The 13828-nt window shown below is 37.5% G+C and overlaps 1 protein-coding gene across 1 annotated transcript; it reads left to right on the forward strand.

Moving 5' to 3' along the window:
- Positions 1-9531: 9531 nt before the first annotated feature.
- Positions 9532-12655, forward strand: LOC149219209 (uncharacterized). Its single transcript, XM_089386743.1, has 3 exons — positions 9532-9855; positions 12233-12334; positions 12527-12655. The coding sequence occupies exons 1-3, from the start codon at positions 9532-9534 to the stop codon at positions 12653-12655; spliced, it is 555 nt and encodes a 184-aa protein (XP_089242869.1).
- The last annotated feature ends 1173 nt before the right edge of the window (positions 12656-13828 follow it).

Raw genomic sequence — 13828 nt, forward strand, 5'->3', positions numbered from 1 at the left:
TGAATCTGTTTGAATTGAAAATTTAGCCCACAGGCAATTTTCATGTCATTTGATTCAATTCTTTTTAGCATGTTTTACATTGGTAAAACATGAAAGTTCATAAAGTTTTATTGAGTCAGTTTGAATTGAAAATTTAGCCCACAGGCAATTTTCATGTCATTTGATTCAATTCTTTTTAGCATGTTTTACATTGGTAAAACATGAAAGTTCATAAAGTTTTATTGAGTCAGTTTGAATTGAAAATTTAGCCCACAGGCAATTTTCATGTCATTTGATTCAATTCTTTTTAGCATGTTTTACATTGGTAAAACATGAAAGTTCATAAAGTTTTATTGAGTCTGTTTGAATTGGAAAATTTAGCCCACAGGCAATTTTCATGTCATCTGATTCAATTCTTTTTAGCATGTTTTACATTGGTAAAACATGAAAGTTCATAAAGTTTTATTGAGTCTGTTTGAATTGAAAATTTAGCCCACAGGCAATTTTCATGTCATTTGATTCAATTCTTTTTTGCATGATTTACATTGGTAAAACATGAAAGTTATTAAGCCTCAATTTTAACATAAATATGTGATCCTTTTGATGCAGCAGTACAACCTGGAAATTTCTCTGAAATTCGTTGTGACATTCCCGAACTTAAGGAAATAATCTCATTTGTTTGTTATGAATCTAATATGGTTAACGTTAATATTAACACATGGTGGATTGATTCTGGATCAACAATTCACATTTCGAATTCCTTACAAGGTTTGCAAAACCTAAGGAAGCCAGTGGGGAGTGAGGAAAGCATCTTATCAGGAAACAAGATGGGCTCACATGTGGAAGCTATAGGAACATGTTATTTAACTTTAAGTAGTGGGTTTGTTTTGGAATTAGAAAAGACCTTTTATGTTCCAAGTTTTTTCTAGAAACTTGATCTCAGTTTCAAGGCTTGTACCTTTCGGATATTCCTTAAACTTTTCAGAAAAATCTTTCAGTCTATTCTATAAATCTGATTATGTTGGGAATTGTATTTTGTCTAATGGTCTTTACTGCATTAATTTACAAAACAATGTCACATATGATTCAATGCATGTTCACACTTGCGCTAAAAGACGATGGTTATTAACACTTCTTCATTAATAACACTTCGTCATTAATGATTGGCAACACTTCTTCATTAATAACACATCTTCATTGATTCCCCTCTAGTCATGGTGAGCAATTGGTTTGCAAGCTCAAGAAGTCATTATATGGTTTAAAACAGGAATCCTGCCAATGGTATTTGAAATTCGATAATGTAATTTCTTCTTTTGGTTTGTAGAAAACATTATGGATCATTGTATATACCTGAAGGTTAGTGGGAGTAAAATTTGTTTTCTTGTTTTATATGTGGATGACCTTTTTGCTAGCAACCAATGATAAGGGTTTGCTACATGAGGTGAGACAATTCCTCTCTAAAAATTTTGATATGAAGGATATAGGTGAGGCATCTTATGTCATTGGCATTAAGATCCATAGAGACAGATTTCGAGGCATCTTGGGTCTGTCACAGGAAACCTATATTAATAAAATTTTAGAGAGATTTCGGATGAAGGGTTGTTCACCAAGTGTAGCTCCCATTGGGAATGTTGGGACGATGTCAGAGTGATCCAGGTTTAGACCACTGGAGAGCTGCAAAGAAAGTAATAAGGTACCTTGAAGGGACCAAAGACTACATGCTTATGTATATCCTGTTTGAGGCTGCTTTACATGGTGTATGGCTTAAGAATTTCATTTATGGGCTTAGAATTATGGATTCTATCTCTAAGCCATTGAGAATATATTGTGATAATTCAGCTGCTAGTTTTATGGCTAAAAAAGTGGGAGTCGAAATAAACACATCGACATTAAGTATTTAGCTATAAGGGAACGTGTTAAAGAAAAGAAAGTGGTCATTGAGCACGTCAGCACTGAGTTAATGATCACTGATCCTTTGACTAAGGGCATGCCACCGTTTAAATTCAAGGATCATGTATTGAATATGGGACTTGGTTCCATTATGCAGTTTTTCATTGTATGGACAATGTTAATGAAATTCTTAATTATTGTGATGTTTTTTCTCATATTTATGTGCACCTTAAGTTGATTTGAGAAAATTCATTTAAGAAGGACCAAGAATAAACATAGGGTTTATTCATTAAGAAATTGTTGCGACATAAATTATAATAAGAATAAATACATAGTAATACATGGAAGATAATACTTGTCATTAGAGGACTTATCGCCATGATTCATGTATCTATTACTTAATACAGATTATCAATGGTTTTTAAGTTGAGACATTAAGTTTGGAAGTATGGACCAAGTGAGAGAATGTTAGCTCCATTAAGTTTTACACAATTGCTGCCTAAAATTATGGAATTTAAACTGCAGTCTTTCCTTAACTTATGGAAACCAACTGCAGTAGTTTCCTTAAGTTAAGGAAATCAACTGCAGCGAATAAATTTATTGTTAGGAGCTACTGAAGTGGTCCATTACTCCCATCTGGAGTTCTCTGCCTTGATCTGTGGGACATCTGACACATAGCTATCAGAAGCTTGATGGAAGCTTAGTTATAAATTCATTTGTTTGGTCCCCAAGCTCGCATCTCAATCCCCTTCAGTTTTACACCATCTAGCTGAGATAGCAGAGCTTGGAAGTGCCTTCAGAAATTTTTGTGTTCTTTTTCTTTTGCTTGGATTGAAGCTGGAGTGCTGAAGAAGAAACTTGTGAACTGTGGCCTCCATCAGAACATCACCAATGGCTGGAGGTAACCCGTATCACTGGGCATTAAGATTTAATGATTCTTTGAGTTTTTATTCCGCATGCAGAATCATTGCTGAAATTGTAGATAATTCTAACAACGCTGTCTCCCGCGAGAGAACTCTACGTGAACTGACCTTGGAATGGAGCGAATTTTTCATGTTCGTAACTGTATACTGAGCCTTCGCTTTTGCCTTGCGGATGCTGTCGACAACGGCTGTGGCGTGCACGGTCGCCTCCAAATATAGGGCCAATACCAATAAATTGGAACTCTCATACGCGAGAATTATGAAAATCTACATTTCCAGGGTCTGGAAACCTCTCGCAGTAACTTTCTACTCCATTTTCATAATGTCGTTCATGGCGGTTCTACTGGCCATTGTTGAAATATTAATTTGCCCTGGTCGGCATTCATTTCTGGAAAACCACCAGTTTTGTATCGCACCACCTTTCAGCGTTTGTGGTATTTGTCAGAGGACCTCCGATCATCCCGACCAAACGACACGCGTCCACTGTACGAAACCACCAATCTCCTGGCCGGTAAACGTAAGCAAGCGATATACGTCCGATTAAATCAACGGACCAGGATTATAAACTTCGTTTGGTTCGTGCGACTTAAGCAAGTGATATACATCCGATTAAATCAACGGACCAGGATCATTTTCAACCTGCCTGAACGTACGGTTAAATCAACGGACCAGGATCATTTTCAACCTACCTGAACTTTTTTGGTTTGACCGCTGGTTTTAACATTAATGCATTTAATGAATCTGTCATAGTTGCAGGTAAAGACTTTAAGTTTTTTTTTACGGCATGTAATATTATATTTTTGTGGTTAACACATATGAAATGTATGTGTTATATTTTGTTGGGTGTTGACTTTTTAGTATTGTAACACGGGATGAAATAAAAGGGCTCGAAGCAACGAATAAAAAAAAAACCAGGGGAGCACATTAGTGTGAAAAAGAGAAGAAGAGAAGAAAGACTTGCGGCAGCAAATGAAAATTTGGGATTCCTTTTACAGGTGCTTGTAGTTGTTCGTTGAAACAAATGGGATTGCGTTGTAAATTTTTTTATTTGAATATGCAATGTGAAAACCCAGCAGCAGCTTGAATGTAATGAAAAATTTCACACAGGAGTGAATGTGAATGTTTTTTTACAGCAATAAACCTATGTAAGAATTTTTATTTTACAGCAGTGAATGTAAAAGTTTTTTCACATAGCAGTGAATGAAAATTTTACACAATAGTGTAAAATTATTTGTAAAAGAGGCAGAGTAATTTTGTTTTTCGTGGAAGTTCTTGGTGAATCCAGAGAGAGGAAGAAATTTGTATCAGGCAGTTTATGAATTAATACAAGTTTATTTTGGTTGAGAAACTCTGCAAGGAGTTTTTTGCTGCAACAACTTCTCCAGCAGAGTGAAGTCTCAGGCAAAAAAAATCCAGGTATTTCTCAAAGTTTTTTTTTGTGTAGTTGTTGAAGACAGACACTCAGTTATTTTAAATACAGTCAAGCATTTGAAGCATAGTTTAGAGAGATAGAATGGCTGGCACCAGCACCAGCACTAGCATGGGTATTTTTAATACTCAGCTGCCACAGTTTAATGGAAAAAACTATGACTATTGGGCAATAACCATGAGAGCCCTGTTTGCCTCTCAAGATCTATGGGAATTAGTTGATGATGGTTTTGAAGAACCAGCAGATGAAAATGAGTTTAATAGATTAACTCAGGCAGAGAAGGATCTGTTGAAGAGTAATAGGAAAAAGGATTCAAAAGCCCTCGTATTTTTGTATCAGTCGGTGCATGAGAGTGTGTTTCCAAGGATAGCAGCAGCCAAGACATCCAAAGAAGCATGGCAAACTCTCAAGACAACTTATCAAGGCATGGAGAAAGTGAAGACTACAAAACTACAGTTGCTGAAGAAAGATTTTGACAGCCTGTGCATGAAGGAGTCGAACAATATTGACTCATTCTTCACACATGTGATTGGTCTGGTCACACAAATAAGGACTCATGGAGAAATTCTTGAAGAAAGGAGGATTGTGGGGAAAATATTGAGGGTCCTACCCTCAAAGTTTGATGTGATTGTCACCACCATAGAAGAGACAAGGGATCTCTCAAACTTTTCAGTTGATGAATTTCATGCATCACTGATAACACATGAGCAGAGGTTGAGTAGAAATGAAAACTCATCTCTAGAGCAAGCCTTTAAGACCCAAATGTCCTCTGGAAGAGGAAGAGGTCAAGACAGAGGAAACAAGAGAGGAAGAGGCAGAAGCCAAAACAGAGGTGGAAGGAACAGTCCAGCAAATGCTCAAGGAAGATGCAGCAATCCAAATCAGAACCAAGGCCAACGCAGCAGTCAACAAAGTGGACAGCATCATGCTCAAGGACAAAGGTATGAAAAATCCAATGTCCAATGTTATTATTGTAAAAAATATGGGCATTATGCAAATGAATGTAGGAAGAAGCAGCATGATATGAGTAATAGATCTAGTGCACATATCACTAGAGAAAATATCAGCCAAGATAATGTGCTTTTAGCTTGTAACATGGCTGAAACAAACAATGATGATATATGGTTTCTAGATTCCGGTTGTAATAACCATATGACAGGAAACATAGCCTTGTTTTCTGCTTTAGATCAGAGTGTGAAGTCACAAGTCACATTTGGGACTGATAGTAAAATTTCTGTTATGGGAAAAGGAGAAGTAAAAATATTTACAAAGAAAGGTGAAAAGAAAACCATAACAGATGTCTATTATGTTCCTAGAATGAGATGTAACCTCTTAAGTATTGGACAACTTGTTCAAAAGGGGTACAATGTTTTCTTTGAGAATAATGTATGCACCATCATGGATAGAGCACCTAGCAAAAGATGCATTGCTGAAGTGAAGATGACAAGGAATAGGATGTTCCCTCTCAGAATAAGGGCAGATTTGAAAAATAAAGAAGTAATTACAGTAGTTACCCAATAGGCTTTCCAAAGCATATCAAAGGATGAAAATTGGTTGTGGCACTTGAGATTTGGACATTTCAACTTTGGAGGTCTTAACTTGTTGAGTAGAAAAGGAATGGTAAGAGGATTACCATTGATAGAGAAACCAGACAGCCTTTGTGAAGGTTGTATCTTGGGGAAACAACACAGAGAAAGTTTTCCATCAGGGAAAAGCATAAGGGCAAAAGCACCCTTAGAAATTGTCCACTCAGACTTATGTGGACCGATGCAAACCCCATCATTAGCAGGCAACCAATATTTTCTAACATTCATTGATGATTTCACCAGAAAGACTTGGGCCTATTTCCTGAAGAACAAAAGTGAAGTGTTTGAAAAATTTCGAAATTTCAAGGCACTTGTGGAAAACCAAAGTGGGCTGCATATCAAAGTTTTAAGAACTGATAGAGGAGGTGAGTATATCTCCAAGGAATTTCTACGGTTTTGTAGAGAAAATGGAATTCATAAGCAATTTACAGCTAGGTACACCCCACAGCAAAATGGAGTTGCTGAAAGGAAGAATAGGACCATCATGGATATGGCGAGGAGTATGCTAAAGGCAAAGCATTTTCCAAATGATTATTTGGCTGAAGTTGTACACTGTGTAGTATATATTTTGAATAGGTGTCTTACAAAAGCAGTGATGAATAAAGTGCCGGAAGAAGCATGGAGTGGGAGAAAGCAAGGAGTCACCCACATGAAAGTTTTTAGTTGTGTAGCTTATGCACACATTCCAGATCAGCTATGGAGGAAGTTGGACAGCAAAGGGGAAAAATGTATTTTCATTGGTTACAGTGAAGAATCCAAGGCTTACAGGTTGTATATCCCATCCACCAAGAAGTTTTTTGTGAGCAGAGATGTTCAGTTCATTGAGGAGGAAGCTTGGGATGGAAGCATAGAGAAAACAGTGAATGTTAAAAACTGTTTGTCACATGATAAAGATGATGAGGAGATGGCTGAAATACATCCCCAAACAGTAGCGCTAACACAAGGACAGCAAGAGACACCCTTGAGGAGAAATGAAAGTGCTTCTCCAAGCACACCACAAGGAGGAAATTCAAGTGCTTCTTCAAGCACTTGCACACCAAATGAAAGAGGTAAGAAATTAAAAAATTTAAGTGATATTTATGATGAAGGAATCAATTCCTTGTTTGCTTTGTATTGTGATGTTGATAACCCTATTCATTTCGAAGATGCAATTAAAGATAGGAAATGGATAGAAGCTATGGATGAGGAGATCAATTCCATAGAAAGAAACAAGACATGGGATTTGGTTGAACTACCAAAAGGTAAAGAAGTCATTGGAGTTAAATGGGTCTACAAGACCAAGAGTAATGCTGAAGGAAAAATAGAAAGACACAAGGCAAGGGTGGTTGTCAAATAATACAAGCAACAGTATGGGAGAGACTATGAGGAAACTTTCGCACCAGTTGCAGGAATGGAAACCGTGAGAGCAGTGCTATCCATAGCAGCTCAAAACAAGTGGAAAGTTTACCAGATGGATGTGAAGTCAGCATTCCTAAATGGAATGTTAATGGAAGAGGTTTACATTGAGCAACCTCTAGGCTATGAGAAGAAAGGCCAAGAGCACAAAGTGTGCAGATTGAAGAAAGCTCTTTATGGGCTGAAGCAAGCACCAAGAGCATGGTACAGTAGGACAGATTCCTATATACTGGAAAATGGATTTGAGAATTGTGATGGAGAACCCACCATCTACATCAAAGAAAATGATGGTAAAATTTTAATTTATTGTGTTGTATGTTGATGATGTGATTTTTACAGGTAATGATGACTACCTCATTGAAAATTTCAAATCAGTCATGAAAGAGGAATTTGAAATGACTGACATGGGTTTTCTGAGATACTTCTTAGGAATAGAGGTAGATCAAAATGAAAATGGGATTTTTATCTCACAAGCGAAATATGTTAATGAAGTGTTGGCAAGATTTAACATGCAGGAAAACAAGGCAGCAATCACACCCACAGTGATGGGATTAAAACTCACTAAAGAGGACAACAGCAAGGATTTTGATCCTAGTTTGTACAAGAGCATAGTTGAAAGCCTTATGTATTTAACTGCAACTAGGCCAGATATTATGTTTGCTGTTAGTTTAATTTCCAGATTCATGGAAAGGCCAAAAGAAGCACATTGGCAGGCAGCAAAAAGAATTCTGAGGTATGTTAAAGGTACTAAAAGGTTTGGCATTTTATATACAGTCTCACAATATTCAGATTTAGTTGGATACACTGATAGTGATTGGGCTGGAAGTGTAGATGATCGGAAAAGCACATCCGGTTATATTTTTCACATGGGTTCATGAGCTATTTCATGGGCTTCTAAGAAACAGCCTATTGTAGCATTGTCTACAGTAGAGGCAGAATATGTGGCAGCTATAGCAGCACCATGTCAAGCATTTTGGATGAGAAGAATGTTAAGGAGCTTAGGCCAAGAGCAAGAAAAAGGAACAATGATTTTTTGTGACAATAGCTCAGCTATTGCATTATCCAAGAATTTTGTGTTTCATAATAGAACGAAACACATTGACACAAGGTTTCATTACATCAGGGAATTGGTGAGCAATGGAGAAATTTTTTTACAACATTGCAGGACTCAGGAACAAGTTGCGGACATTCTGACAAAGCCATTGGACCAGAAAAACTTTGAATTTTTGAGGAAATGTTTGGGTATGACTGAATGCCCAGCAGTTGAAATTAAAGGGGAGTGTTGAAATATTAATTTCCCATGCGCGGCATTCATTTCCGGAAAACCACCAGTTTTGTATCGCACCACCTTTCAGCGTTTGTGGTATTTGTCAGAGGGCCTCCGATCACCCCGACCAAATGACACGCATCCACTGTACGATTCTAAAACCACCAATCTCCCGGCTGGTAAACTTCGTTTGGTTCGTGCGACTTAAGCAAGCGATATACGTCCGATTAAATCAACGGACCAGGATCATTTTCAACCTGCCTGAACTTTTTTGGTTTGACCGCCGGTTTTAACATTAATGCATTTAATGAATCTGTCATAGTCGTAGGTAAAGACTTTAAGTTTTTTTTTACGGCATGTAATATTATAATTTTTTTTGTTAACACATATGAAATGTATGTGTTATATTTTGTTGGGTGTTGACTTTTTAGTATTGTAACACGGGATGAAAAAAAGAGGGCTCGCAACAGCGAATAAAAAAAAAAACCAGGGGAGCACAGCAGTGTGGAAAAAAGAAGAAAGACTTGCGGCAGCAAATGAAAATTTGGGATTCCTTTTACAGGTGCTTGTAGTTGTTCGTTGAAACAAATGGGATTGCGATGTAATTTTTTATTTATTTGAATATGCAATGTGAAAACCCAGCAGCTTGAATGTAATGAAAAATTTCACACAGGAGTGAATGTGAAAGTTTTTTTTTACAGCAGTAAACCTATGTAAGAATTTTTATTTTACAGAATGTAAAAGTTTTTCACATAGCAGTGAATGAAAATTTTACACAGCAGTGTAAAATTATTTGTAAAAGAGGCAGAGTAATTTTTTTTTTGGTGGAAGTTCTTGGTGAATCCCTCTGAGAGAGAGGAAGAAATTTGTATCAGGCAGTTTATGAATTAATACAAGTTTATTTTGGTTGAGAAACTCTGCTTTGCTCAGAAATTTTTATTAGCTTCCCTGTGTAAAAGATCCTGTAGCAGAAACAAAGCATTTTCTCTGTTCTTTTATGTTTGAAATTACCAGAAATTTCCAACAGCCATAACATTCCTTCTCATCATCTTCTTCTCCATTATGATCAGAGTAGAAGGGGACCACAAATGCAATTGGGGACCTTTTCTTTTCGGTGTAATTCTTGCCATCTTTTTTTTCTGCCTCGAACTGTACGTAAGCACATCGTGGAGGCTAGCCAACGTTGTGACAGTGTTAGAGGACAATTGTTATGGGATTGACGCCATGCAGAAAAGCAGTGATCTCATGAGAGGAAAGCAGACCACTGTCGCGCTGCTCGTTTTGCTTTACTTCATATCAACTCAAGTGATTGTAAGGTTTCTTTTGTATGCAATTGTTGAGGGGCGTGGCCATGGCGTTGGAACGACGACTAGAGCTGTGTATGGGGTACTCCTAGTTGGATTGATATTGCTCTGTTTTGTTAATTTGATGGGGTTGTTGACATAGAGCGTGTTTTACTTTGTTAGAAAATCTTACCACCCTGAGAGCATATATGATAATTTCTCTTTGCAAGTCTAAAAGTTCGCAGCCGCTAACCCTTGGATCCCTATAGTACTTATCAGGAGAAACTACATGCAAATGTATAAGAAGTCTGACTATATATATTTTTAAGTATACGTGCTATTCTTTGCTTTTGCAATTGTAGTAAGGGACACCATTATCTTTTTTCTTTAATTAATACTATTTTATTTTTGTTGAGGATATTTATTTCTTTATCTTCGGTTGTTTCTATTATAATTGTTGGACACCTAATCCTCAATGGGTTAGTGTGGAAGCCGAATGGACAAAAGGAGTCCAAGAGACCTTGGGATGTGGATCCCAATGGTCAAACAATGTACTATAAATATATATCAGTTGTTAATAAAATTGTACTATCATGCTTTATCTTTCCTATTTTGTGGTTGCCCATGTGTGTTTAACATGGTATCAGAGCAGGCTTACTCCTGCCCTACATAATTTCTTTGAGCCATTTGTCTTATGGTCTTTATGAGTAGGTCTTATTTCTAGTATCTCTGCCTTTGTAACTCATATCATCCTGATTCATATAATCTGCTGTCCTGACAATGGTATAATCTATTGCTCAAGGTCTGCCATAATCATTGTCTGCGCCCTCTGCGCTCCCTGGGCTGGGCATAATTTTCCTTTCTGCGCTCTCTGGGCCCTCTGCTCTTCTCTGACTGGTTTTTATAATCACCTGCATGTAACGCTGCGCTGCCTTGACATGGTCTCCTGCTGAATTGTGGATACAGTTTTCAAGTCCGCATGCAGCTCAAGCGAACCATATATCCCTTAAATGGTTCCTGTTTTTCCGTTCCAGCATTGGCCACTCATGAGATGTGTATTCATCGTTCAATTCAGCATTGGCCGCTCATGAGATCCGTATTCATTGTCAATTTTAGTTATTGCTCCATTAAAACTGTGATGGGAACCGTATAGGCAAATATTATTCACCGCATGACATTATTATCTCATAAAAAGATATGTATGTTAATACATAGTCATATTATCCGACAGTCGCTTAGGTAGCAACTGCAGAGTTCTGACTCGGGTATCCTCTACCTCCCAGTTGTTCAGTCTGCTCCACCATTCACATGTATTTAATGCTTGGATGAAACTTCCAACTATGCATTCAATTGCCATATTAGTCTTTCAAGTTTCAAACTATTCAATGTCATCTTAGTCTTTTGAATTTCAATCTATTAAATGCCACCTCCACCTGCCAGATTTCAAACTGATATGGCACATCTTAGATTTCAAATTGAGCGTTGGTGTGTGAAATTTTTGAAGTAAATTGGTGTCGGCATAAATCTTGTGATTGGTGAATTATTGGAAAATATGTTGCATATGGAATTTTGAACTTATGCATTACGGAATGGAAAATTATGTGCTGAGATGGCATACTTGAATCTGGTCCGATTTGATATGGCTAGTATTGATATTTACGCTGCTCCATACCTCGTCTTCGAGCGCTGTGACGTGGTTTTTCTAATGGTGCAGGACCTTCACACAACAACAACACTTAAAGACCATCTTTCCTCCAATTGCTTAAATAGATCCATGATATTTTATTGTTGAGCTCTTGCCTTCAGACTTTGGGAATTTATAACGGTTTTTAATGGCTGGCTATTTAAAGGTCTTCCATTGGATTTTTTGTTGCGTTTCCTAGTCTTCACATTGTCTGACAGCGTGGTTGCTTCTGGTTCCAAGCTCAGTAAATTTTAAACTGTGTTTCTAGGCCCAAACTTACCTTAGCATTATACCGCTTAGTATTTCTTACCCATACCACTATGCAATACTATTCTCCATCATCTAGTCAGTACACTCTGCATTCACATTGTTCGACTGAATTTCGTGTCAGTCTCCTCGACACTATTTTTGAGCTCATAAAAAGTTTGCAATAACACTTAGAAACGCCTCCACCACTCGAAAGTTTACTTACTCGTGTTGTTGCCCAATCTATTGTTGTCAAAGGAATTCAAAATGACGTTTTCAAAGGAATTCAAAAAGTTTTGAACGTCCCTATCTGCTCATATTACGCTCCTCCAAATGCCATATAGATTGCTGATATGATGCGTTGTTTGATGATTTTTCGAACCTGAAAGATTGAGTGGAGAGCAATAAGATTGTGGAAGGACACCATATATTCATTGCTCGGTGACTGTTCCAAACCAAGTTTCGTTTGTCCCTTTGTCGTCTCTTCAATCTTTGATGCTGCTACTGACTAAATCTATTGACTAAATCGTCCACTAAATCTGGAGCAAAGAGTTTGGGACTCTCCGCAGCTTTATTGGCAATATTTGTGAGCCCGATCTTGGCATCAGTTGAATGCCATGTCCGCCAGTGCCCTATCGTTGATGCCATTGAGGTGAGCGCCTCTTCAAGTATTGTGAGAAGCGCCTAGCCATCATCGAACTGCGTGTAGATAGCTGCGAGATTTATCTTACGCTACAAGGGTCATAGTTGAGCCTTTGAAAGTAATTTCTTGGCAGCCAAGAAAATGTCCTGCAGTGTCCACACTGCTTCAGCGAACGAGCTAGATTTCTCCATGTGTGTTTAGATTGATAGAGAACCGCTGCTTGCACCAGACGAGAGAAGAGAAAAGTTCGATTTGTTGCAGGAGCAGAAGAGAAAAGGAGAAAAACAAGTGGGAGGTGTGAACGTGAGCACTGGTGTGGTGAGCTTCTAGTGTTGTTTAAGAGATCTAAGGGCACCGCGAATTCTGGAGATTGCTAGAGCCATCACAAAACAAGGAGAATAATTATCGCAGAGCCAACACCGTGAGTAAAGAAGCCATTGATTCCTGTTATTTATAGCCACAATCTATAAAAGTACAGTAAGTCGACGCCATCCATTTGCTGTTGAAGATTTAAAATTAATTTGCTTACAAAGTCAATCTTACTACCAAGCAACTTCATCTCGTTTTTGAGACTTCCCTTTTCAGGTTGAAGTTCTCCCTTTTATGCGGGGTGAGACCTCCCTTTATTGGTTGAAGGTTTCCCTCTTCAAAACAATAGGAGCACTTCCTCTAGCAGAAGACTTCAACTTCTTGCTAGTTTTGGAAGAGTTCCGGGAATTGCACTAAGTGTTCGAGTGTTGGTGGTCATCCTTAAACCGTCGCCCTTTATACCAACATTTTAGAGAGCACATTCAGCCTAGTGCTGCCATGCATTTTTGCACATTTTGTATTACAGCGCTCTTCTTGGACTCATACATAACCCTTCAGATTAAAGGGGGAAATGTTGGACACCTAATCCTCAATGGGTTAGTGTGGAAGCCGAATGGACAAAAGGAGTCCAAGAGACCTTGGCATGTGGATCCCAACGGTCAAACAATGTACTATAAATATATATCAATTGTTAATAAAATTGTACTGTCATGTTTTATCTTTCTTATTTTGTGGTTGCCCATGCGTGTTTAACAATAATTTTTTTGTATTTTATTATATTTAAAATTTATATAACAACAATAATAACCTTTTTCTCCTGCTATATTTGAAGTCGCATACATTACAAAATACCAAAAAGGTAAAGTCAAATGGTAATATAAATGTTATGCTCACTGATGCCATTGTGCAAGCTAAACTCATACTAACGACATTTTGCAGTGGCAAATATTCAATTGCATGGTGCTTCAGATTTGACTAAGGTTATTTGATGACTATTCAAGAATAATAAAAAATAAGAACACATGTATGATGACAATGGGATGGTGTTTTAAATTTGATGATTATTTAAGAATAATCCATAAAAAGAACACATGTATAATGATAATTTGATGCCGTTTTAATTTTGACTAAGTTTATACTCAATTGCATGGTTCTTCATATTTGACTAATGCTATTTGGATGAGTATTCGAGAA

Source organism: Pinus tabuliformis, chromosome Q (assembly GCF_031772625.1).
Source record: "Pinus tabuliformis cultivar Carrire ecotype Pingquan chromosome Q, CPIR1, whole genome shotgun sequence".
NCBI classification, from domain to species: domain Eukaryota; kingdom Viridiplantae; phylum Streptophyta; class Pinopsida; order Pinales; family Pinaceae; genus Pinus; species Pinus tabuliformis.